Source organism: Rhinoraja longicauda, chromosome 16 (genome assembly GCF_053455715.1).
Source record: "Rhinoraja longicauda isolate Sanriku21f chromosome 16, sRhiLon1.1, whole genome shotgun sequence".
In the NCBI taxonomy this organism is placed as follows: Eukaryota; Metazoa; Chordata; class Chondrichthyes; order Rajiformes; family Arhynchobatidae; genus Rhinoraja; species Rhinoraja longicauda.
In genome coordinates, this window is record NC_135968.1 from 17,002,715 (window position 1) to 17,028,698 (window position 25,984).

Genomic DNA, 25,984 nt, shown 5'->3' on the forward strand with positions numbered 1-25,984 from the left:
GGTGGCCTTGCCGAGGCAGCGTGAAGTGTAGATGGAGTCGATGGAAGGGAGAGATTGGTTTCCCTGATGGCCTGGGTTGCGTCCAGAGTGTTGTGCACTTGGTTTATAAATCACTTGGTGCAGTAATTGCTTTTTAATTATAGCCCTGCTCTCGAGCCGGCTGTGCGGAGCAGGAGGAGGAGTGGGCTTCTGCCAAGTTGTCGAGCCGTGGAAGGTGCGGTGGGCTGTGAACTGAGATCACCAGGACAGGGACAGACGTCCCCCCCCATCCCACAATGGGCCCCAGCCAGGGGCCTGTGCTCAGTAGCGCTTCACTCTAGACCTTTACAGACTTTATCAGAAGCCTGATGACGGGGAAAAGAAGCTTTAGATTTTACAGGTACATTGCAGAAACAGGCTCTTTGGCCCATCTTTGGAGTGTTCCTGCGCTACAACTGCCCTTTAAGGTTCTATGTTTCATGAGGGGTGTGGATAAAGTGAACGCCGACAGTCTGTTACCCAGGGTAGAGGGGATTGGGTTTAGGGCGAGAGGGGAGAGATTTAAGAGTAACCTCAGGGACAACATTTTCACTCAGAGGGTAGTCTGTATCCGGAACGAGCTGCCAGAGGAAGCTGCAGAAGAGGATACACTTATGACGTTTCAAAGACATGTGTACAGATACATGCACAGAACCTGCCCACTTCTTCAGACAATGGCACTAGCCCAGATGCCAATGGACGGCACGGTGGTGCAGCAGCAGGGTTAGGGTAGATTTGCTGCCTCGCAGCGCCAGAGACCCGGGTTCGATGCTGACTACGGGTGCTGTCTGCATGGAGTTTGCTCATTCTCCCGTTGACCACGTGGGTTTCCTCTGGGTGCTCTGGTTTCCTCTCACTGTCCAAAGACGTGAAGGTTTGTGGGTTAATTGGCTTCTGTAAATTGCGCCAAGCTTTTAGGGCAGAACTAGTGAATGGATGATCGTTGGTCGGCTCGGACCCGGTGGGCCGAAGGACCTGTTTCCACGCTGAATCTCGAAACTAAACTAAACAATTTGGTCAGCATGGACAAGGTGGGACGAAGGTCCTGTTTCCACGCTTTATCTCTAAAGTAAACAATTTGGTCAGATTTAGATTATTTTTTTTAGATTTAGAGATACAGCGCGGAAACAGGCCCTTCGGCCCACCGATTCCGCGCCGCCCAGCGATCCCCGCACACTAACACTATCCTACACACACTAGGGACAATTTTTACATTTTACCCAGTCAATTAACCTACAAACCTGTACGTCTTTGGAGTGTGGGAGGAAACCGAAGATCTCGGAGAAAACCCACGCAGGTCACGGGGAGAACGTACAAACTCCGTACAGACGGCGCCCGTAGTCAGGATCGAACCTGAGTCTCAGGCGCTGCATTCGCTGTAAGGCAGCAACTCTACCGCTGCGCCACCGTCCATGTCAGCATGGGCAAGGTGGGCCGAAGGGCCTGTTTCCACGCTCTATCTCTAAAGTAAACAATTTGGTCAGAATGGACAAGGTGGGCCGAAGGGCCTGTTTCGTAGCTTGCAGCACCATGACTCAGCTTTAAAGGAATACCGTGCTTATTTAAACCTTCGCTCATCTATAGGTGAGGCCGCCCACAGTGAGGCATCTTACCGGTGTACTTGTTGACCCCTGCCTCTGCCGCCACGTTAGAGAGGGCGATGATGCCCATCGATACGTTGCTGCTCTCCTCGTCCATCTCCATGAGCGCGTGAGGGCCGATGTTACCGCTGGCGTAGTTGGCCACGTAAACAGAATACTTCCCAGTGCCCTGAGAGAGGGGGGGGGGGGGGAAGAGACAGAAAGGAGCACAGGTGAGTGGGCCGTGTGGAGGAAGAGACTGCCTGACTTCCCAGGTCAATGGGTCGAGGAAAAGCACACAGAGACACAGGGATAGAGTCACACAGTCACAGGGTCCACTCCGCCATTCAGTCATGGCTGATCTATCTTACCCTCCCAACCCTAGTCTCCTGCCTTCTCCCCTTAACACTGACACCCTTGAAGAAGGGTCTGAAGAAGGGTCTCGACCCGAAACGTCACCCATTCCTTCTCTCCCGAGATGCTGCCTGACCCGCTGAGTTACTCCAGCATTTTGTGAATAAATACCTTCGATTTGTACCAGCATCTGCAGTTATTTTCTTACACTGACACCCTTACTAATCAAGAATCTGCCAATCTCCGCCTTACAAATACCCAATGACTTGGCCTCCACCGCCCTCTGTGGCAATGAATTCCAGATTCACCATCCTCTGACTAAAGAAATTCCTCCTTTATAGTTTAGTTTAGTTTAGAGATGCAGCATGGGAAACAGGCGCTTCTGCCCACCGCGTCCACGCCACCCCGCACACTAACACTATCCGACACACACTCAGGACATTTTTCGATGTTCCCGAGCCAATTGGCCTTTAAACCTGTACATCTTTGGGGTGTGGGAAGAAACCGGAGTCTCCGGAGAAAACCCACACAGATCACAAAGAGAACGTGCAAACTCTGTACTGACAGCACTTGCATTCAGGATGGAACCTGGGTCTCTGGCGGTGTGAGGCAGCAACGCTACCGCTGCGCCACTGTGCCGCCTCCATCTCCTTTCTACATAGAAACATAGAAAATAGGTGCAGGAGGAGGCCATTCGGCCCTTCGAGCCAGCACCGCCATTCATTGTGATCATGGCTGATCGTCCTCAATCAATAACCTGTACAGGCGCATCCTTTTAATCTGAGGCTCTGCCCTCTGGTCCTAGACACTCCCACTAGTGTTAATTGTTTATGGTTTAGTTTATTGTCATGTGTACCGAGGTACAGTGACGAGCTTTTGATGTGTGTTAACCAGTCAGTGGAAAGGCAACTCGTGATCACAATCGAGCCATCCACAGAGTGCAGATTCATGATAAAGGGATTAACGTGAATAACGTTTAGTGCGTGATTCAGTCCGGCAAAGTCTGATCAAAGATAGTCCGTGGGTCCCCAATGAGGTAGATGGTAGTCCAGGATCGCTGTCTAGTTGTGATAGGATGCTTCGGTTGCCTGACAACATCTGGGAAGAAACTGCCGCTGAATCTGGAGGTGCGCCCTTTCACACTTCTGCACCTTTGGCCTGATGGGAGAGGGGAGAAGAGGGAGTGGTCAGGGCGCGACTCGTCCTTGATTATGCTGCTGGCCTTGCTGAGGCAGCGTGTGGTATAAATGTTGTCAATGGAAGAGAGGTTGGTTTGCGTAATGGTCTGGGCTGCGTCCACAATGAACCATCTATTCCACGTCCACTCTCTCCAGGCCTCGCACAGTTCGGTGAGTTTCCATGAGGTCCCCCATCATCCTTCTGAACTCCAGCGCGGTCAGATGCTCCTCACAGTCATCCGTTAAGTGGGCCTCGTTCGAGTGGGTGGAAGTGCCCGCTCTCGGCTGCACGGTGATGCCAGGCGCAGTTAATGGGCCGCCATTCACATTCACCGCACGCCACCACTCGGCCCAAATTCTTCACCTGAAGGTTAGCCAATTTGTGCAAGGCATCCTGTCTCTGTACAAAGAATGATTGCAGACACAGGCACATCTCCATCTGTTACCCAGTTCATGGTTATTTATTATCATTTTTCGAGCAGTCTTGTGCATCAATTCCATTTCTATGCCGACAGCTGAGCTGATCGATGATTCTGGCTGCCTTTATCTCCACGAGAACGAAGGCAGGATTATTCCCAGGACTGTTGGACCGCGCATCACAAAATGAAGGGCTGGTGTCAAGCAATCTCCTCTTTAATGTCTAAACCTTCCCACTTGGATCGCCTGTTCTGGGTTGAGTCACACGGCACGGAAACAGGCTCTTCAGCCCAACTCATCCATGCCAGCCAAGGTTCCCCATCTGAGCTAGTGCCATTTGCCAGCACACGGCCCACATCAAACTCATCAGGGAGGCTGGCTCCATCCCGGGGGCAGAGTGGGATTCATGGGAGGGGAGGATGCTCCTCAAATTGTGGAGCATCCTGGACGATACAGCTCACCCCCTCCATGACACACTGGTAAACCTGAGGAGCACCTTCAGCAACAGGCTGGTTCCCCCAAGATGCGGTTCAGAACGCCACAGGAGATCCTTCTTCCCTGTGGCAATCAAACGGTACAACTCCTCCCCCTTCTGTCGTGGGGTAGACTGATTCCCCCCCCCCCCAATCTTTGCACATCCCCAATCCTTTCCACTCGTGGAGGGCGTGCAGCGTAGGTTCACTAGGTTAATTCCCGGAATGGCGGGACTGTCGTATGTTGGAGCGATTAGGCTTGTATACACTGGAATTTAGAAGGATGAGGGGGGATCTTATTGAAACATATAAGATAATTAGGTGATTGGACACATTAGAGGCAGGAAACATGTTCCCAATGTTGGGGGAGTCCAGAACAAGGGGCCACAGTTTAAGAATAAGGGGTAGGCCATTTAGAACGGAGATGAGGAAGAACTTTTTCAGTCAGAGAGTGGTGAAGGTGTGGAATTCTCTGTCTCAGAAGGCAGTGGAGGCCAGTTCGTTGGATGCTTTCAAGAGAGAGCTGGATAGAGCTCTTAAGGATAGCGGAGTGAGGGGGTATGGGGAGAAGGCAGGAACGGGGTACTGATTGAGAGTGATCAGCCATGATCGCATTGAATGGCGGTGCTGGCTCGAAGGGCTGAATGGCCTACTCCTGCACCTATTGTCTATTGTCTATTATCACTTTAATTTCATGTTTCGTGTATTTCTGTGTTTTATGACTGTTGGCAGATCAATCTTCCTCGTGGGATCAATAAAGTTCTATCGTATCGTATCGTATCATATCGTATATCCCTCCAAACCCTCTCCTATCCATGTGCCTGTCCAAGTGAAGCGGACATCGAGTGCCGCTGGAAGAGCACCAACTCGGTGAAAGACGCTCTTTGTTCTGCCCCGAAACCTGTAGGTCACCCAGCAGAGTGAGATGTCCGCCGGGTTATGTTGCCGACTGGCCCGCTCCAGACTGCTGGAGTACGTGCTGAGGGACGCACTGAAGCTCCGTGCGGCCAACGCCAAGGCTCTGTGGGGGAGGACCATAGTCTAGGACCCATCCGCTGCTGGACATTGAGGGAACGGACACCCCTCAAACAAGGGGGGGGGGGCACGGTGACACAGCGGTAGAGTTGCTGCCTTACAGCGAATGCAGCGCCGGAGACTCAGGTTCGATCCTGACTACGGGCGCTGTACTGTACGGAGTTTGTACGTTCTCCCCGTGACCTGCGTGAGTTTTCTCCGAGATCTTCGGTTTCCTCCCACACTCCAAAGACGTACAGGTATGTAGGTTAATTGGCTGGGCAAATGTAAAAATTGTCCCTAGTGGGTGTAGGATAGTGTTAGTGTGCGGGGATCGCTGGGCGGCGCGGACCCTGTGGGCCGAAGGGCCTGTTTCTGTGCTGTATCTCTAAAAAAAAAAACCCCAAGGGGCCACATGGACGGCAAAGGTGCTGGGTACGATGAGACGTATTTGTAAAGACTAAATACCACGCTCATGAGCGTCTGTATTCGCCGCTGAAAATGCCGGGAGAGTTTTGGCACAGTTCCTGTTTTGCATATATTTAATGTTCTGAATAAAGTTTATTTTGGGGGGAAAAGTGTCTTTTTGAGAGAGTTTACATTTGCTTGGCAGGTGAGAGCATAAGCCTGGAAACGAAGAACTGCAGATGCTGATTTACAAAAGAAGTGCTGGAGTAACTCAGCGGGTCAGGCAGCGTCTCTGGAGAACATGGAATAGGTGTCGTTTCGGGTCGGGACCCTTCTTCAGGCTGATAATCTGAAACATCGTCTATCCGTGTTCTCCTGAGATGCTGCCTGACCCGCTGAGCTACTCCAGAACTTTGTGCCTTCCGACCTATCAACCTGTAAAATCGATGGGTGTTACTGGCAATGCCATGTAATATTGGTACCTGAACAAGGCAGGCAAGAGGGGGACAGTTGGGAGTCAACCATATCACCAGGTCTGCGGCCACTATATAAAACTATAGATTAATGTATCACTGCGACGCTGTGACACTAAGCTTAGTTTAGTTTAGAGATACAGTGTGGAAACAGGCCCTTCGGCCCACCGAGTCCATGCCGACTAACAATCACCCCGTGCGCTAGCAATATCTCACACACAAGGGACAGTTTACACAACCCAATTAACCTACAAATTTGGGATGTGAGAGGAGACCGGAGCACCCGGAGAAAACCCACAAGGTCACAGGGAGAACATAGAAACTCTGTACAGACAGCAGCTAAAGTCAGGATGGAACCCGGGTCCCTGGCGCTGTGAGGCAGCAGCTCTACCGCTACGCCACCCTGATTATGTCAGCTACGTTCCCAAGGCAGCGCGAGGTGTAGATGGGGTCAATGGTCAGTCTGGTCTGTGTGATGGACTGCAGCTGCCATGACATTCGTTCACCAAATTCACTGGGCTATTTCCTATATCACATCGTATTCCATTAAATTTGCACTGCATTCTGATTGTTATCAGGAGTATCTCTTTATATTTTCATTAATACTAATTACAAGGGCATTATTAATTTGCATCATAATGAAACACTCTGCCATTACAATAACAGTGTGAACCAGGATGTTAATCACTACATTAACAGCTTTTAAAAGGAGCTGCAAAATCCAATGGGAGCACTTAATGTTCCAAATATCCCCACTGTCCATTTAAGAATTAATGTTGAGAAAAGATGTTGAAGAGCCTTCGTACTTTGTCATACTGCATCGAAGGTTTCGTCACGAGAGGCTACTTTAGTGATGTTTTAAATGCCAGAACTACACTCTATGCAAATGGGAGGAGCAGTACCTCAGATTCCACCTGACATTTAGCTTCAGCTGCTTGCAACCCAGTGTTATGAACATTGGATGCTCTCATTTTAAGTAACTTCATCTTATACTCCCTTCCACTGACTCCATCTACACCTCACGCTGCCTCGGCAAGGCCACCAGCATAATCAAGGACCAGTCTCACCCCGGTCACTCCCTCTTCTCCCCTCTCCCATCAGGCGAGAGGTGCAGAAGTGCAAAAACACACACCTCCAGATTCAGGGACAGTTTCTTCCCAGCTGTTATCAGGCAACTGAACCATCCCATCACCAGTTAGAGAGCTGGCCTGACCTCCAATCTACCTCATTGGAGATCCTCGCACTATCTTTAATCCGACTTTACTGGGATTTACCTTGCACTAAACGTTATTCATTTATCCCGTATCTATACTGTGGATGGCTTTACTGTATTTATGTATAGTCTTTCCGCTGACTGGATCGCACACAACAAAAATCTGAAGAAGGTTCTCGACCCAAAACGTCACCCATTCCTTCTCTCCAGAGACGCTGCCTGTCCCACTGAGTTACTCCAGCATTTTGTGTCTACCTTCGATTTAAACCAGCATCTGCAGTTCTTCCTTTCACAAAAAGCTTTTTTTGCTGTACATTGGTACACGTGACAATAAACTAAATTAAACAAAAACTGAGCTAATCCTGGGAGGAGAGGCTGCAGCGTGCACGGTGGCGCAGCGGTAGAGTTGCTGCCTTACAGCGAATGCAGCGCCGGAGACTCAGGTTCGATCCTGACTACGGGTGCTGTCTGTACGGAGTTTGTACGTTCTCCCCGTGACCTGCGTGGGTTTTCTCCGAGATCTTCGGTTTCCTCCCACACTCCAAAGACGTACAGGATTGTAGGTTAATTGGCTGGGCAAATGTAAAAATTGTCCCGAGTGGGTGTAGGATAGTGCTAATGTGCGGAGATCGCTGGGCGGCGCGGACCCGGTGGGCCGAAGGGCCTGTTTCTGCACTGTATCTCTAAATCTAAATCTAGAAAATCTACAAGGCTGTGACCTTCCCTTTACCTTCCGATCCACACATGCCACGGACCGCCCGGCGAAGTGATTGGCCACTTGTCTGTGGACGTTGATGTCATCACTCAAGATGTCTTCCCACCGGCCGTTGCGAAACTTGAAGAGCTTGTCGGTGTAGGTGGCCACACCTGTGGGAGAAGAGGTGGTTGTTACGGCCAAACCCGAACCATCAGGGCAGCACAGTGGCGCAGCGGTAGAGTTGCTGCCTTACAGCGCCAGAGACACATAGTTCCTGACTACGGGTGCTGTCTGTACGGAGTTTGCACGTTCACCCCATGACCGCGTGAGTTTTCTCCGGGCGCTCCGGTTTCCTCCCACATTCCAAAGACATGCAGGATCATAGGAAAATTTGGCTTTGGTAAAAATTGTAAATTGCCCCTTGTGCGTAGGATAGCGCTAGTGCTCGGGGATCGCTAGTCGGCACAGACCCGGCGTGCTGAAGGGCCTGTTTCCACGCTGTATCTCTAAACTACAAACTAGACTAAACTAAGTCTGATTGGAACAATATCTGTACTATCATTTCTGTTCACCTGACGATAGAAAATATGTAATTAAGTCGTAACGGGCAGAGGGAAGAATTACGAGGATGGTGCCAGGACTCGAGGGCCTGAGCTACAGGGAGAGGTTGGGCAGGCTAGGACTTTATTCCTTGGACCGCAGGAGGCTGAGGGGTGATTTTATAGAGGTATAAAATCGTGAGTGGACTAGATAGAGAGGCTTTTCCCCAGAGATGGAAAACCAGGAACTGGGGGATAGGTGTAAAGTTTTAATGGGAACCTGCAGGGGCTCTTATGACCTGTGAAGCCACTCTCATCGCTGCCCGCCCAGCCCGCCTACCTGCGAAGGCATTGTTCGTGTTGAGGAAGTATATTTCCTCCCTGCCGTCGCCGTCGATGTCGCAGGCCGCCACGCCGATGGCGTTGCCCTGACGATCGCGGAGAGAGTAGTACGGGGAGCTGCGCTCATCCACCGCGATGTTGTGGAGCCTCTTCTTGAACTTGTCGTATTTCAGCACCAGGTTGGGGCCATTGAACCTGCGGACATGCAAACGCAGCTCATTAAATGACCGATCCGGGGTCGCTCCCTGACCCATCCCCCACACAGCTGGACAAGGGGAAATGTGTGTGGGGCCCCTCTGAGCAGCAACCAGACAAAGCTCCAGATTTACAGAGAACAGTACCGTCTGAAGGAGGGTCTCAACCCCAAACGTCACCCATCCCCAGAGGGTGACGTTTGCCTGTCGCGCTGAGTTACACCAGCATTTTGTGTCTATCTGCAGAGAACAGTACAGACTTGCGTAGAATGGCACGGTGGCGCAGCGGTAGAGTTGCTGCCTCACAGCCCCAGAGACCCGGGTTTGATCCTGACTACGGGTGCTGTCAGTACGGAGTGTGTGTGTTCTCCCAGTGACTGCGTGCGTTTCCGGCCACCTCTCTCAGCCTTCCCCTCACCACAATTAGCCTGAAGATGAGTCCCGACCTGAAACCTGGCCTATCCATGTCCTCCAGAGACGCTGCCTGACCCGCTGAGTTAGACCAACACCGGCGCCCACATTGGAAGAGACTTTGGGCAGTGCATGAAAGGGACATGTAAGAGCTGCAGGAATGACAACCTCCAGAGAGGACAATCCAAGTTTGTCCAACCTCTCCTCATGGCTCACGATGTTTAGTCCAGACATGATTGTGGTGAACCTCAATGGACCCTCTCCAAAGCCTCCACGTTCTCGCTGCAACGCGGCGACCAGAACTGTACGCAGGTGGACACGGGAAGAGTGGCCTTGGTGGTGGGCTTGCCTGGTGGGACGTGCCGTGGGCTAGGAGGCAGATGGTGGTGAAGACAACCAGCCATGGTGGGGGTCTCGAGAGATCAGAGATGGCAAAGAGCTGCACGAGGGCGGTCGGCACAGACAGACAGAACAGAACAGTGAACGGGGCCAAGACAATCGACCCCGAGGCACGTTAGTTCCGCACAACACCTGCCCCCAATGACCTTCCTTCATCTCTTCCTGATTACCATTTTAATTGGTCTATTCATCCTTCGTGCATTTACATTTCACTGTCAGCATACATCATATCGGCCACTTCGGTGTGAGCAGGCTCAGTATTACATTCTCCTCAGAAACCTTTCAGCAATCCCGCGCGCCATCCATCCATCCCTCACCCTTCACTGCTCATATTTCCCCAGTCTCGGCTCGCCTCCGAATGGAGGGCTATTTAACAATGATAATATTTCACTGCCTTCCCGCCCCCCGCTTCCCCTCCCGTCCCCAACAACTTGTGGCACAGTAACGCAGTGGGAGAGCTCCTGCCTTACAGCGCAGGGACGTGCGTTTAGAAAGGAGGTGAGGAGGGATTTCTTTAGTCAGAGGGTGGTGAATCTGTGGAATTCATCACCACCAATGACTGTGCAGCCCATTGGGTATTCTTAAGGCGGAGATTGACAGATGCTTGATCAGAATGGGTGTCCAAGGATATGGGGAGAAGGCAGGAGAATGGGGTTGAGAGGGAAAGAGAGATCAACCATGATTGATTGGCGGTGTAGACTCAATAGACAATAGACAATAGGTGCAGGAGTAGGCCATTCAGCCCTTCGAGCCAGCACCGCCATTCAATGCGATCATGGCTGATCACTCTCAATCAGTACCCCGTTCCTGCCTTCTCCCCATACCCCCTCACTCCGCTATCCTTAAGAGCTCTATCCAGCTCTCTCTTGAAAGCATCCAATGAACTGGCCTCCACTGCCTTCTGAGGCAGAGAATTCCACACCTTCACCACTCTCTGACTGAAAAAGTTCTTCCTCATCTCCGTTCTAAATGGCCTACCCCTTATTCTTAAACTGTGGCCCCTTGTTCTGGACTCCCCCAACATTGGGAACATGTTTCCTGCCTCTAATGTGTCCAATCCCCTAATTATCTTATATGTTTCAATAAGATCCCCCCTCATCCTTCTAAATTCTAGTGTATACAAGCCCAATCGCTCCAGCCTTTCAACATACGACAGTCCCGCCATTCCGGGAATTAACCTAGTGAACCTACGCTGCACGCCCTCCATAGCAAGAATATCCTTCCTCAAATTTGGAGACCAAAACTGCACACAGTACTCCAGGTGCGGTCTCACCAGGGCCCGGTACAACTGTAGAAGGACCTCTTTGCTCCTATACTCAACTCCTCTTGTTATGAAGGCCAACATTCCATTGGCTTTCTTCACTGCCTGCTGTACCTGCATGCTTCCTTTCAGTGACTGATGTACTAGGACACCCAGATCTCGTTGAACTCCCCCTCCTCCTAACTTGACACCATTCAGATAATAATCTGCCTTTCTATTCTTACTTCCAAAGTGAATAACCTCACACTTATCTACATTAAACTGCATCTGCCATGTATCCGCCCACTCACACAACCTGTCCAAGTCACCCTGCAGCCTTATTGCATCTTCCTCACAATTCACACTACCCCCCAGCTTAGTATCATCTGCAAATTTGCCCCCTTCTGTTCTGAATGAACATTTGGGATCCGGGTTGGATCCTGACTGTGGGTGCTGCCTGTACGGAGTTTGTACGTTCTCCCTGTGGGTTTTCTCCGGTTTCCAAAGACGTACAGGTTTGTAGGTTAATTGGTTTCTATAAATTGTCCCAACTGGATAGGATAGAGCTAGTGTCTGGGGTCGTTGGTCGGTGTAGGCTCGGTGGGCTGAAGGGCCTGTTTCCACGTCGCACCTCCAAACTAAACAAAAATAAAATAAAGAAAGGATTGGCGTCACGTGGCACCTTCCGTGCATGACCTTTGGTGACTAACGACCCCCGGAGTTGGCGTAGACTGTGGCAAGGTGGGGTCCGGTCTCGCCAATCGGCACACAGCAAGATCCCACGAACAGCAATGGCGGCTCCATCCGCTGGTTTATCGGGCAAGGGATGCGAGGACCATGAGATGTATTGACATGTGAAAAATGATGCGTTATCGATGTGACGAATGGCCTATCCTAAATGGTGTTGGAATGTTCCGTGTACAATGCGAGGTTGCGGAGATGCTATTTGTTTGATAAGGGAGGGATGTCATGGTAACTAACGTCATATTTAAATGTATCACGTGTTACTACGAGTCGGAAAGGTCAGAGGGCACATGTTGCCTGGGTGTAAAGGAACGTGGATGAACAAACCAAAGTGTTTATGTTCGGTGACCTTGAAGTGTGTTTAAGAAGTGCAAGAAAATAACTGCAGATGCCGGTACAAATCGATTTATTCACAAAATGCTGGAGTAACTCAGCAGGTCAGGCAGCATCTCGGGAGAGAAGGAATGGGTGACGTTTCGGGTCGAGACCCTTCTTCAGACTGATGTCAGGGGGTCGGGACAAAGGAAGGATATAGGTGGAGACAGGAAGATAGAGGGAGATCTGGGAAGGGGGAGGGGAAGAGAGTGACAGAGGAACTATCTAAAGTTGGAGAAGTCGATGTTCATACCACTGGGCTGTAAGCTGCCCAGGCGAAATATGAGGTGCTGTTCCTCCAATTTCCGGTGGGCCTCACTATGGCACTGGAGGAGGCCCATGACAGAAAGGTCAGACTGGGAATGGGAGGGGGAGTTGAAGTGTTCGGCCACCGGGAGATCAGTTTGGTCAATGCGGACCGAGCGCAGGTGTTGAGCGAAGCGATCGCCGAGCCTGCGCTTGGTTTCGCCGATGTAAATAAGTTGACATCTGGAGCAGCGGATGCAATAGATGAGGTTGGAGGAGGTGCAGGTGAACCTCTGTCTCACCTGGAAAGACTGTTTGGGTCCTTGGATGGAGTTGAGGGGGGAGGTAAAGGGACAGGTGTTGCACCTCGTGCGTGTGTTTATTACATTCGCATCCAGGCGGGGATCTGCTGGGGTAGAGTTGCTGCCTCGCAGCGCCAGAGACCCGGGTTTGATCCTGACCACGGGCGCTGTCTGTACGCAGTTTTTACGTTCTCCCTGTGACCGCGCGGGATTTCTCCGAGTGCTTCGGTTTCCTGCCACGTTCCAAAGACGTGCACGTTTGTAGGTTAATTGGCTTCTGTAAACTGTCCCCAGTGTGTAGGATAGAACTAATGTACAGGGGGTGATCGCTGGCCCAAAGAAAACAATTCAAGTCTGTCAAACCTCTCCTCATAACCATTACTCTCTCACCCAGGCAGCATTTCCATGCACGGGTGTTCTCTCCTACTGAACATAAATTTCAATAATCCTTAGATGATAGTCTAACCGAGCAAAAGCAAAAGGAGGTGAGGTCAGGGGAAGAAAAGGGCGATGATTTAATGAGTTATCGTTTCATTAGTTAGCTTGGAATGGAGGAAATGCTCATTAGTTAATTAGTAACTGCAATTAAATCACTTTCTTCTCCATCTAGTTAATCAGAGCAGGAATACATTACGTCTAATTCTCTTCTCACCCTGCAGGATGGGTCGGCCATCTTCATATCAACGCCACACAACAGCTTAAAGATACTGCATGAAAGCAAGCCCTTTAGCTTAGCTTAGTTTAGAGATACAGCGCGGAAACAGGCCCTTCGACCCCTCCGAGTCCGTGCCGACCAACGATCCCCTACACACACACACACACACACACACACACAAGGGACAATTTACGCTTACACCAAGCCAATTAACCGACAAACCTGTATGTCTTTGGAGTGTACAAAAAAAAAGGATTTTCCCTGTACCCAGGTACACGTGACAGTATTTTCTCTTTGAGACTTTAGACTCCAGACTTTAGAGATACAGCGCAGAAACAGGCCCTTCGGCCCACCGGGTCCGTGCCAACCAGCGATTCTTCATTAGTGCAGGTGTCAGGGGTTATGAGAAGAAGGCAGGAGAATGGGGTTAGGAGGGAGAGATAGATCAGCTGTGATTGAATGACGGCGTAGTATTGATGGGCCGAATGGCCTAATTCTACTCCTATCACTTATGACCTTATGATATACACTGCCACTATCCTCCACACGAGGGCCAATTTACAATTTTACTGAAGACTGTTAACTTACAATCCGCATGTCTTCGGAGTGTGGGTGGAAACCGGAGCGCCCGGAGAAAACCCACGCAATGACGGGGAGAACGTGCAAACTCCGTACAGACAGTACCTGCAGTCAGGATCGAACCCGGATCTCTGGAGCTGTAAGGCAGCAACTCTGCCCACTGTGCCACTGTGCTGTTTCTGTGCTGATTTCTTTGGTTTCAAATTTCCAGCATCTTGCTGTTTTTTTTCTTTTTCTTTCATGTCATGGTAGAATTAACCTTCTGGGAACGAATCATTAAACGATCGAAGAGGGAAATATTGACATCAGCAACGCCCTACCAGAGGAGGAGGTGGTGGAATCAGATACAATCACTCAGTTTGAGAGACATTTATACTGACATTTAGATTTTTTTTAGATTTAGAGATACAGCGCAGAAACAGGCCCTTCGGCCCACCGGGTCCGTGCCGCCCAGCGATCCCCGCACACTAACACTATCCTACACCCACTAGGGACAATTTTTACATTTACCCAGCCAATTAACCTACATACGTCTTTGGAGTGTGGGAGGAAAACGAAGATCTCGGAGAAAACCCACGCAGGTCACGCGGAGAACGTACAAACTCCGTACAGACGGCACCCGTAGTCAGGATCGAACCTGAGTCTCCGGCGCTGCATTCGCTGTAAGGCAGCAACTCTACCGCTGCGCCACCATTTAAATAGGCAAGATATGGAAGGAATAAAGTCACAGAGTGCTGGAGCAACTCAGCGGGTCAGGCAGCATCCCAGGAGGTGTGACGTTTCGAGTCGGGTCCCTTCTTCAGGCCGATTGTAAGTGGGGTGGAAAAAGGAGGGTCCCGACCTAAAACATCACCAATCCACATTCTCCAGGGAAGTTATTCCAGCTTTGTTTTGTGCCTTTGTTTTGCAAACCAGCATCTGCTGTTCCTTGTTTCTACCATCGGGAAGAAGGTACAGGAGCCTGAGAACAGTAACCTCCAGGTTCAAGAACATCAGGCATTTGAACATAACAAATATAAAGTAATCTATGAAGTATAAAGTGTTTTGGCCGCACTCGGGTCTGTGGACTTTTTGCACTAATATTGGGGCAAATTATTTATTACTGGACCAAACCTCTCTTGCATTGGTGCAGCACCCCCCCCCCCCTCCCTCCTCCCTCCTCCCTCCACCCCACTCCCTCCCTCCCCCCTCCCTCCACCCCACTCCCTCCACCCCACTCCCTCCACCCCACTCCCTCCCCCTCACTCCCTCCACCCCACTCCCTCCCCCTCCCTCCACCCCACTCCCTCCCCCTCCCTCCACCCCACTCCCTCCCCCTCGCTCCACCCCACTCCCTCCCCCTCACTCCCTCCCCCTCACTCCCTCCACCCCACTCCCTCCACCCCACTCCCTCCACTCCACCCCACTCCCTCCCTCCATCCCACTCCCTCCATCCCACTCCCTCCATCCCACTCCCTCCATCCCACTCCCTCCACCCCACTCTCTCCACCCCACTCCCTCCCTCCCCCCCACTCCCTCCCTCCCTCCCACTCCCTCCCTCCCTCCCACTCCCTCCCTCCCTCCCACTCCCTCCACCCCACTCACTCCCTCCCTCCCTCCCTAGGAGATAGATATAAACTTTAAAATGTGAATAACATTGAAAATATGACACCGATTTCAATGAAACTTCTTCCATTAGCACCAAAGGGACGAAGGTGAGTAAGGTGGGCCTAAAATTGTCGCGCTATCGCGTACCGTTTTGGCTGTAGTTCAGGAACAAACAAACAAGAGTTTTAGTATATAGATGTTCTCTATGAACACAGTGTTTACTGCAGCACGTAAGAAAGTCATTGTTCTGTTGTCGGTACAACTAAACATTCTTCACTCTTGATAGACACAAAGTGCTGGAGTAACTCAGTGGGTCAAGCAGCATCTGGAGAACATGGATCGGTAACGTTTCGGGTCGGGACCATTCTTCGGATTGATTGAAGGAACTTTCCGTCCATTGTCAGAGTGAGTCCACAGGCAAAGTGGGGGAACAGCACCTCGTATTCCCCTTGGGTAGCTTACAACCCAACGGTATGAAGCAAATTATTTTTGCTGGACTCTATGACTCCTTCACAACTGGGCGACCCCTTATCGTGAATCCACGCCCCCAGTTCCTGATCCCTCCAGAGTGAGGAACAGGTTCAGGAACAGCTTCGTCCCAACAACCATCAGGCTGTTGAACTACCCTGCCCAACACTAACCTCAACCCGAGCTCAGCACAAAACTGGACTTTGTATAAGGTTGGAGAAACACAGCTGCTGGTTTACAACAAAAAGATACAAAGTGCTGGAGTAACTCAGTGGGTGAGGCAGCAATCTCTGGAGAACATGGATAGGAGATGTTTCAGATCGAGGCCCTTCTTCAGGCTCAATGTTTCAATGATACTTTATCATGCACCTTTTTTGCATACAGTTAGATAAAAGTCTTATGTAGAAACAAGGAACTGCAGATGCTGGTTTACCAAAAAAGACACAAAGTGCTGGAGTACCTCAGCAGGTTTAGGCAGCATCTCTGGAGAATATGGCTAAGGGACGTTTCAGATCGAGACCCTTCTTTAGACTATGAATAAGGTTACACCAGGTACTTCACCTTGAAATATTGTGGCCTGATTTACCTAGAATAACTGATTATTCATTGTATATTTATTTGTGTTGCTGCGGCATTTAATGCACCTGAAAGGATACACGCAGCAAGCAAGCATTTCATAGTTCTGGTCCCATTGCAGATGCCAATTCAACGCTCTTGGTTCAATTGAGTTTATTATTGTCACGTGTACCGAGCTACAGTGAAAAGCTTTTGTCTGCATGCTATCCAGTCAAAGAAAAGATTGAACATGAATACAATCCACAGTGCACAGATAAAGGGTAAAATGTTTAGTACTGCGATAAAATCCAATTAAAGATAGTTAATGTTAAGGCTCCAATGATGTGATGGAGGTCAGGACCACATTCTAGCTGATTGCAAACTTCTGTACCCTTCTTGACTCTTGATATCAATTAGCCTGAACGAGAAGGTATCACAAAATGCTGGAGTAACTCAGCAGGTCACGCAGCATCTAGGAGAGAGGGAATGGGTGATGTTTCGGGTTGAGACAATTCTTCAGTCTGAAGAAGGGTCTCGACCTGAAACGTCACCCGTTCCCTCTCTCCAGAGATGCTGCCTGACCTGCTGAGTTACTCCAGCATTTTGTGATAACTTCGATTTGTACCAGCATCTGCAGTTATTTTCCTACACAGCTCGAACGAGAACATCACCACATTCCACGTTATAGAGAACATAGAATTCGGGTGGCGCAGTGGTAGAGTTGCTGCCTTACAGTGCCAGAGACCCGGGTTCAATCCTGACGAGGGGTGTTGGCTGTGCGGAGTTTGCACGTTCTTTCTGTGACCGCATGGGATTTCTCCATGTGCTCCGGTTTCCTCCCACACTCCGTGGACGCGGTGGGCTGAAGGGCCTGTTTCCTCGCTGTATCTTTAAAGTCTAGAACAGTACAGGGCTAGGAACAGGCCATTCAGCCCACAATGTCTGTGCCGAGCAAGATGCCAAGTTAAACTAATCTCATCGGCCTGCATGTGGCCCATGTCCCTCCATTCCCTGCATTTCCATGTGTGTCTAATCTCTGTTACTACAGGTCCACCGCCAATTTCCCAGCAACTGGTGGTCTGGCACCTCCTTTAATCGACATAATTATGAGAGTGCACTTGAAATTCCCCCCGGAAGTCCCCCCGAAATGTGAGGTGACTAATATGAGGTGCAGGTACAATGAAAATCTTGGTGGGGTTTCACTCATCCCACTTTTCTAAAACTCAGGAGACCAGGTCTTGAGAGAGTGTAGACACAAAATGCTGGAGTAACTCAGCGGGACAGACAGCATCTCTGGAGAGAAGGAATGGGTGACGTTTCGGGTCGAGACCCTTCTTCAGACTGATGTCAGGGGAGTGGGCGGGACAGAGATAAAATGTAGTCGTAGAACAGTACGACTGGTGGGAGAACTGGGAAGGGGGAGGGGATGGAGAGAGAGGGAAAGCAAGGCCTATTTGAAGTTAGAGAAGTCAATGTTCATACCGCTGGGGTGTAAGCTACCCAAGCGAAATATGAGGTGCTGTTCCTCCAATTTGTGCTGAGCCTCACTCTGACAATGGAGGAGGCCCAGGTTAGAAAGGTCAAATTGGGAATGGGAGGGGGGAGTTAAAGTACTGAGTAACCGGGAGATCAGGTGGGTTAAGGCGGACTGAGCAGAGGTGTTCAGCGAAACGATCGCCGAGCCTGCACTTGGTCTTGAGAGAGTTCTGGTGATCTGACATCGTTTAAAGGGGGTTTTGATCACTGAAATGTGTGTAGTTTGGAGATGCAGCACGGTACAGCCGATCGGTGGGTCGAATTTACCCCCTACAGCCGGGGCTCTGTAACTCAGCCGGAGCCGGCAGATGCGTTCCCATAGCCGACCTCCATGGCTGACTTTGCAGGCCGGTTTCTGGGCGCCTCGGCGGCCTGGGTGGACCGTCCTTGATGTTTTCAAGAGAGAGTTAGATATGGCTCTTGGGGCTAACGGAATCAAGGGACATGGGGAGAAGGCAGGAACTGGATGATCAGCCGTGATCATGTTGAATGGCGGTGCTGGCTCGAAGGGTCGAATGGCCTACTCGTGCACCCATTTTCCATGTTTCTATTTTCCAGTACTGTTGGACTCCTCCCGGAGGCCGCGACCTCTGTCGGTCCAGCAAAACGGATAATCTGGAAAGGTTCTGGAACGAAGGGTGGCGGAAAATCATGTAGATCGTAATAGACAAAACACTCTGGGCTCCATTGCCCTCAGTTTCTTGTGGGGAAGTGTGGTTGGGAACAATCTAGTGATTGACAGAAACAAGTCAAACAAGATTTTTTTTCTTGTTGAAATGGGAGATGGAATGAAAAGTCTTCGCATAATTCCTTCTCGAGGTGGACAAGGGATTTTGCAGGGTTTTGGTCATGGAGGGTACATTCCAGGTGTTGACTTTGTGGAGAGTGCAAATAATTCTCAGAATTTCCAATTGAAACTGGTTTATTGAAATCCTCCTCAGGTCAAAGAGCGGGTGCATTGCCAATCACACGATGCTGCTTTGAGATCAAAGCAATTCAGGAACCCGGAGAGGTTAAATCTGCAAATAAAGTGAATTTGTAAAGCTTTCTTTAGAAAAGGAGAAAGTAGAGGGATGCGTGTGTGATCCGTGTACGGCTGGTCTGTCGTGGTTGGAGTATAAGAGTCAGGAACTCGCAATGCAGCTTCAGAAGACCTTGGTCAGGCCGCCTTTGGAGCAATGTGCTCAGTTCTGGTCGCTCCCATTGCAGGATGGATGTGGAGGCTTTGGAGAGGGTGTAGTGGAGGTTCACCAGAATGATGCCTGGATTTGTGGGTATCAGCTACAGGCAGGGGGTTCGACAGATTTGGATTATTTTCCCTTGAGGCCTTTGAACTAGATTAGGGGACCAGACAAGCTGCCACACAGCGCCAGAGACCCGGGTTCAAGCCTGACCTCGGGTGCTGTCTGCGTGGCGCTTGCATGTTGCCCCTGTGTCCACGTTGGTTTCCACCGGGTGCTCCAGTTTCAATCCTACATCCCAAAGATGTGCGGGTTTGTAGGTTGATAGGCCCACTGTAAATTGCCCCTAGTGTGTACGATAGAGCGGGTGATTGCTGGTCAGCACCGACTCGGTGGGCCGAAGGGCCTCTTTCCACGCTGTATCTCTAAACTAAACCCCGGCCCACCCCTGACTTGGGCAAGACACATGACTCGTAACTACAGCCTTCGCAACAAGACTTCCACCTCCCCAACACACCGGGTTTTCTTCGGGCGCTCCGGTTTCCTCCCACCCTCCAAAGACGTGTAGGTTTGTAGGGATAATTGCCTTTGGCAAAAAATGACAATTGTCCCTCATGTGTAGGATAGTGCTAGTGGCGGGAATTGTTGGTCGGCATGGACTCAGTGGGCCGAAGGGCCTGTTTCCGCCCTGCACTTCTGAACTAAACACCTATTAGTGATCAATATCCCCTTGAAACTACGTTAGATCACCAGAATTATGCTTTCAAGACCTGGTCTCCTGACTTCTAGAAAAGTGGGGTTAGTGAGACTCCACCAAGATTTTCATTGTACCTGTACCTCACCGGATGTGCATAAGACAATAAATTCCATATTTCAACTCCAGAAGCAGATTCAGTTATGACTTTTTCATTAGACATTATTTGGACAGATGCATGGATGGGAATGGTTTGGAGGGAAGTGGGCCAAATGCAGGCCACGTGGGACTAGCCCAGAATCCCAGCTTGGTTAGCATGGCCCAGGTGGGCTGAAGGGCCTGCTTCCGTGTTATATGACACTGCGACGTGTCCGGGTGCAGTGAAAGGCCACCTCACACGCTCTCAACACGTGTGTCCGGTGCACAGCCTATAAATAGTCACCTCACTCCACGACTAGATGACAGATTACGGTTAAATGTGGACCCTGCTCAATTAATTTACTTGACAGCAAAAAAAGCTAACTAAAAAAAAATTAGATTAAACAGCTGATGCAAATGAGGAAGTGGAGGTGTTGGCTGGGAAGAAAACCCCTCAAAGCTCACAACAAAATTAGCGAATTTAATCCATCACCCTTTGCTATTTAAATAATTAAAATGTAGTTAGCACAAGCAGTGTGTCGTTGCAATGGAGGGGTCTGTGTTCCCCACGCCTGCCGTTTGTCCCTCCGTCACGCCCCGCCATAGGGGGGGTCCATTCACCGTCCCGCTCTCAATGGGATCCTCCTGTGCACAGACGGGCAGTGGAGTTCCATGTGTCAGGCAGTGGGGGTGGGGTCACTGGTAGAATATGTGAGTTGGAGTGGCTTGGGAAGGGTCTTGACCTGAAACGTCACCCATTCCTTCTCTCCAGAGATGGTGCCTGTCCCACTGAGTTACTGCAGCATTTTATGTCTATCTTCTGGCACGCACGCATAGACACGCAGGTGTGTGAACTGGCAGGAATGCACATACACACACAATCATAATGTAGGTATGTACACAGGCAAACGCGCACGTATGCTCACAAACACCACACACCCACACACACACACACACACACACACACACACCTACACTCAAACACACACGTGCGCACAAACGCGCACACTTACGCGCGCGCACACATACAGAACCATTCTATCACCAACTAGAGAGGGGTCCTGACCTCCCATCTACATTACCGGACTTTATCTTGCACCAAACATTCTTCCCTTTATCCTGTATCTGTACACTGTGGACGGCTTGATTGTAATCATATACAGACTTTCCGCTGACTGGAGAGCACGCAATAAATAAGCTTTTCACTGTACCTCGGTACACGTGACAATAAAGCGCGCACGCACATACACACGCACATGCAGCTGGAGGAGCCGCTGCCTCAAATCACCAGAGATCCGGGTTCAATCCTGACCTCGGATGCTGTCTGTATAGAGTCTGCACGTTCACCCCGTGACCGCGTGGGTTTTCTCCGGGTGCTCCGGTTTCCTCCCACATCCCAAAGATGTGCGGGTTTGTAGGTTAGTTGGCCCTCTGCAAATTGCCCCCAGTGTGCAAGGGGAGAATGAGAAAGTGGGACAACATAGAACTGGTGTAAACGGGTGATCGATGGTCAGCGTGGACTCGGTGGGCCACGGCTGAAGTAATTGATTAACACCCACCTTTTTTTATCCAGTGTGGAAACGAGATGCAGAGAGCTGGGAAATCTTCACTGCTCAGTGTCATTAGTCACTGCAACCTTGATAATGGCAGTGTAGCTGGAAGGTCTCCCTAGTTAGATAATCATTGCCAGAATCAATCCACAGTCCACCAATGCACAGCGCAGGAGTTGTAACAAGCCAGGGATGCATGGACCATTTTTAGAGGAGAGGTTTCTGGAGATATCCTAATGTGTCGTTGAACAAAACACAAAGAGCCACACAGATGGTCAGGCAGCATCTGTAGAGGGAATGGGCAGTTGACGTTTCGGATCTGCAACCTCCTTCAGACTGGTAGAGCACTGGAGAGTTTGTAGAAGGGTCCCCACATGAAACATCGCCCGTCCATTTCTCTCCGCACACGCTGCCTGATCCGCTGAGTTCCTCCGGCACTTTGCGTTTGCTCGAGATACCAGCTTCTGCAGTTCCTTGTGTCTCCAAGTACGTTTAGTTCATTAGAGTCACAGAGTGACAAGGAAACAGGCCCTTCAGCCCATCTTGTCCAGGCCGACAAAGATGGCCCATCCAAACTAGTCGGAGTTGCCCGCATTTGGCCCACATCTGTGCAACTCTGCTGGCCTGGGGGTAACTAGGGATGGTCACCAGGGAGGTGAATCAATGACGTTTCAGCCGAGCAATTTGCCATCTTGATGTTAAACACCATCTAATCCTTGAAAGTGGCATCGTCGATAGGGTGGTCAAGAAGCACATTGGTGAGGCCAATTTAGAGTATTGTGTTCAGTTTTGTTTACCCTGTTACAGGAAAAATATTGTTAAGCTGGAAGTGTTGTAGAAAATATTTACGAGGATGTTGCCAGGAATCGAGGGCCTCAGCTATAGGGAGAGGTTGAGCAGGCTGGAACTTTATTCTTTGGGGTGCACGAGACTGAGGGGTGATCTTATAGAGGTGCATAAAATCATGAGAGGAATGGATCGGGTCAATGCAAAGAGTCTTTTACCCAGAGTAGGGGAATAGAGAACCAGATGAGAGAGATTTGTGAGGTGATGTTTTAATAGGAACCTGAGGGGCAACGTTTTCACACAGAGGGTGGTGGATATATGGAACGAGCTGCCGGAATAGGTAGGTGAGACAGGTACTAATCACAACGTTTAAGAAAACATTTGGACAGGACAGGTTTAGAGGGATATGGGCCAAACACAGTCAGGTGGCACTAGTGTAGATGGGGCATGTAGGTCGGCGTGGGCAAGTTGGGCCGAAGGGCCTGTTTCCACGCTGTATGACTCTAATCCCCTGGGTGAAAGCGATCCAGGAGTCAGTAGGACGAGCAATCCAGGGGCGGACTGCTCCCTGCGATTATCCGAGGCAGATTAGGTTGTCTTCTTTTGTTGGACCAAGCAAACACCAAAAGGCAGAGTGAAAATATGCAGTCATGCGTTTGAGATGATGTTGTTAAGGATTAGAATAAATATCCGATCTCTCAAGTGTGAAGCTCACTGGAATGATTTCATTTTCATCCCGGGCAGTGAGGATTTGCATTCACCCCACGGGAAGGCATGAATCCCCACGGACGTAGGCCATGTTACGGGCTGCATGATTCCCCACAGACTATGCAACACTGCACATGCGACCAATTGCTCCTGCGCCCGACAATCCTTTAACCTTCGTTCATTCCAGAAGCACAGGAAGCCAGGGGGGGGTTGAGAGGCTGGGACTTTATTCCATGGAGTGCAGGAGGCTGAGGAGTGATCTTGTATAAGTGTATAAAGTCATGGGTGGAATAGATCCGGTGAATGCACAGAGTCTTTAAACCCAGGATCAGGGAATCAGGAGCCAGCGGGTGGCACAGTGGCGCTGCCTCACAGCGCCAGAGGCCACGGCTCCATCCTGACTCCAGGTGCTGCTCTGCGGAGTTTGTACGTTCTCCCCGTGACCTGCATGGATTTTCTCCGGGATCTCCAGTTTCCTCCCACACTCCAAAGACATACAGGTCACGGGGTTTGTAGGTCCCCTGACATCAGTCTGAAGAAGGGTCTCGACCCAAAACGTCACCCATTCCTTCTCTCCCGGGATGCTGCCTGACCCGCTGAGTTGCTCCAGCATTTTGTGTCTACCTTACGTTTGTAGGTCATTTGGCTTTGTTATCATTGTAAATTGTCACTAGGGTGTGTAGGATAGTGTTAGTATGCGGGGATTGCTGGTCGGCGCCATTTCAGTGGGCCGTGGGGCCTGTTTCCGTGCTGTATCTCTAAACTAAAAAACTAATCAGAAGACATACGTTTAAAGTGAGCAGGGAAAATTTAATAAGAACCCGAGGGGCAACCTTTTTCTCCACAAAGGGTGGTGGATGTATACAACAAGCTGCAGGAGGAGGTAGTTGAGGCAGGTACTATAACAACATTTCATATCATATCATATATGTACAGCCGGAAACAGGCCTTTTCGGCCCACCAAGTCCGTGCTGCCCAGCGATCCCCATACATTAACACTATCCTACACCCACTAGGGACAATTTTTACATTTACCCAGCCAATTAACCTACATACCTGTGCGTCTTTGGAGTGTGGGAGGAAACCGAAGATCTCGGAGAAAACCCACGCAGGTCACGGGGAGAACGTACAAACTCCTTACAGTGCAGCACCCGTAGTCAGGATCGAACCTGAGTCTCCGGCGCTGCATTCGCTGTAAAGCAGCAACTCTACCGCTGCGCTACCGTGCCGCCCATTAAAATACATTTGGACAGGTATATGGCTAGGAAAGGTTCAGAGAGATATGGACCAAATGCAGACAGGTGGGACCTGCTGAGATGAGCCATCTTGGTCAGCATTGACAAATTAGGCTGAAGGGCCTGTTTCCTGCTTATGACTCCAAATAAGGGGGGAAAATAAGACACAATGCTCAGCGGATAAGGCAGCATCTATGGAGAACATGGACAGGCAAAGCTTCAGGCTTCTTCAGACTTACTGTATTGGGAGGAGAAAACTGGAAGAGAGCTGGGGGCAGGACTAAACCTGGCAAAAGATAGGTCAACTCGCAAAGAACTGCAGAAGCTGGTTTACAAAACAGAAAAGACAAAGTGCTGAAGTAACTCAGTGGGTCAGGCAGCATCTCTGGAGAACACGGATAGGTGACGTTTCGGGTCGGGACCATTCTTCAGACTGGTAAATGATAGGTGAATTCATGTGAGGGGGAGGGGGGTTCTTGGCAGACGGAGAGACAAAGGTTAGTGTTGACAAAGGGTTAAAATGGGAATGTAGGAACTGTGGGGGTTTATTTTACAAGCTGACAGCATCTGTGGAGGACATGGATTGGCAAAGGAAGGCAACGGCTGGAGGCCCTACAGAAGCCTGGGGCTCGCCTGCATCGGGCGCTGTTCCATAGGACCAAGCGCAGACCAGACTTTGGAACTGGCGCCAAATTTAGTGACTCCAAAAATATATATTTGAGGGGCAGCCTTTTCACATAAAGGATGGTGGGTGTACAAACAACATTCACCGGCTCTCATTTGTCTATACGCCTACATACTTCCTCAAAAAAATCCAACAGGTTCATCAGGCAAGATCTCCCTTTCACAAAACCATGCTGACTTCAGCCTGTTTTATCATGTGTTTCGAAGCACTCAGAAATCTTATCCTTTATAATGGACTCTAAAATCTTGCCAACCACTGAAGTCAGGTTAACCAGCCTGTGGTTCCCATTCTTCCGCTTCGCTCCCTTCTTGAACAGTAATATTTGCTCTATTTTCCAATTATCTGAAACCACTCCTGACTCCAGTGATTCTTGAAAGATCACAACCAACGCCTCCACATTCTCTCGTGCCACCACTTTCAGAACCCCAGGGTGCAGTCCAGGTGGCTTACCCACCTTCAGACCTTTCCGTTTCCCAAGCACCTTCTCCTTAGTGGTAGCCACTCCACTAACTTCCATCCCATGGCTCACTTGAATTTCAGGAACATTGCTGGTGGCTTCCACTGTGAGGACCGATGCAAAAATACTTTAAAATCTGTCTGTCCATTGCCTCCACAAATGCTGCCAGCCTAAGATTATTAAGGGGTTGGACACGTAAGAGGCAGGAAACATGTTCCCAATGTTGGGGAAGTCCAGAACCAGGGGCCACAGTTTAAGAATAAGGGGTAGGCCATTTAGAACGGAGATGAGGAAAAACTTTTTCAGTCAGAGAGTTGTGAATCTGTGGAATTCTCTGCCTCAGAAGGCAGTGGAGGCCAATTCTTTGAATGCATTCAAGAGAGAGCTGGATAGAGCTCTTAAGGATAGCGGAGTCAGTGGGTATGGGGAGAAGGCAGGAACGGGGTACTGATTGAGAGTGATCAGCCATGATTACATTGAATGGCGGTGCTGGCTCGAAGGGCCGAATGGCCTCCTCCTGCACCTATTGTCTATTGTCACACTGAGTTCATCC

At 50.1% G+C, this 25,984-nt stretch overlaps 1 protein-coding gene and 1 pseudogene across 2 annotated transcripts in view; one reads left to right on the top strand and one right to left on the bottom strand.

The window, feature by feature from the left end:
* Positions 1-336: 336 nt before the first annotated feature.
* Positions 337-9,545, bottom strand: LOC144600823 (cartilage acidic protein 1-like). The gene is made up of 5 exons (XM_078412715.1): positions 9,511-9,545; positions 8,705-8,901; positions 7,859-7,995; positions 1,632-1,788; positions 337-344 (listed from the first exon to the last, which is right to left on the bottom strand). The coding sequence occupies exons 1-5, from the start codon at positions 9,543-9,545 to the stop codon at positions 337-339; spliced, it is 534 nt and encodes a 177-aa protein (XP_078268841.1).
* Positions 9,546-9,739: 194 nt separating this feature from the next.
* LOC144600824 (cartilage acidic protein 1-like) overlaps positions 9,740-25,984 on the top strand; it is a 122,483-nt pseudogene continuing 106,238 nt past the window's right edge. The window contains exon 1 of the transcript XR_013548187.1: positions 9,740-9,824. The product of XR_013548187.1 is annotated as a cartilage acidic protein 1-like (transcript). The remainder of the gene's footprint in view (positions 9,825-25,984) is intronic.

What these genes read in the sequence shown, in the direction of transcription:
- LOC144600823 (XM_078412715.1), bottom strand. Translation starts at nt 9,545, where the DNA reads ATGTCTGGACTAAACATCGTGAGCCATGAGGAGAG. An exon ending in ATCGTGAGCCATGAGGAGAG is followed by an intron (nt 8,902 to 9,510) that starts GTTGGACAAACT and finishes GCATGTCCGCAG; the next exon opens with GTTCAATGGCCCCAACCTGG. An exon ending in TGGCATGTGTGGATCGGAAG is followed by an intron (nt 1,789 to 7,858) that starts GTAAAGGGAAGG and finishes CCCCTCTCTCAG; the next exon opens with GGCACTGGGAAGTATTCTGT.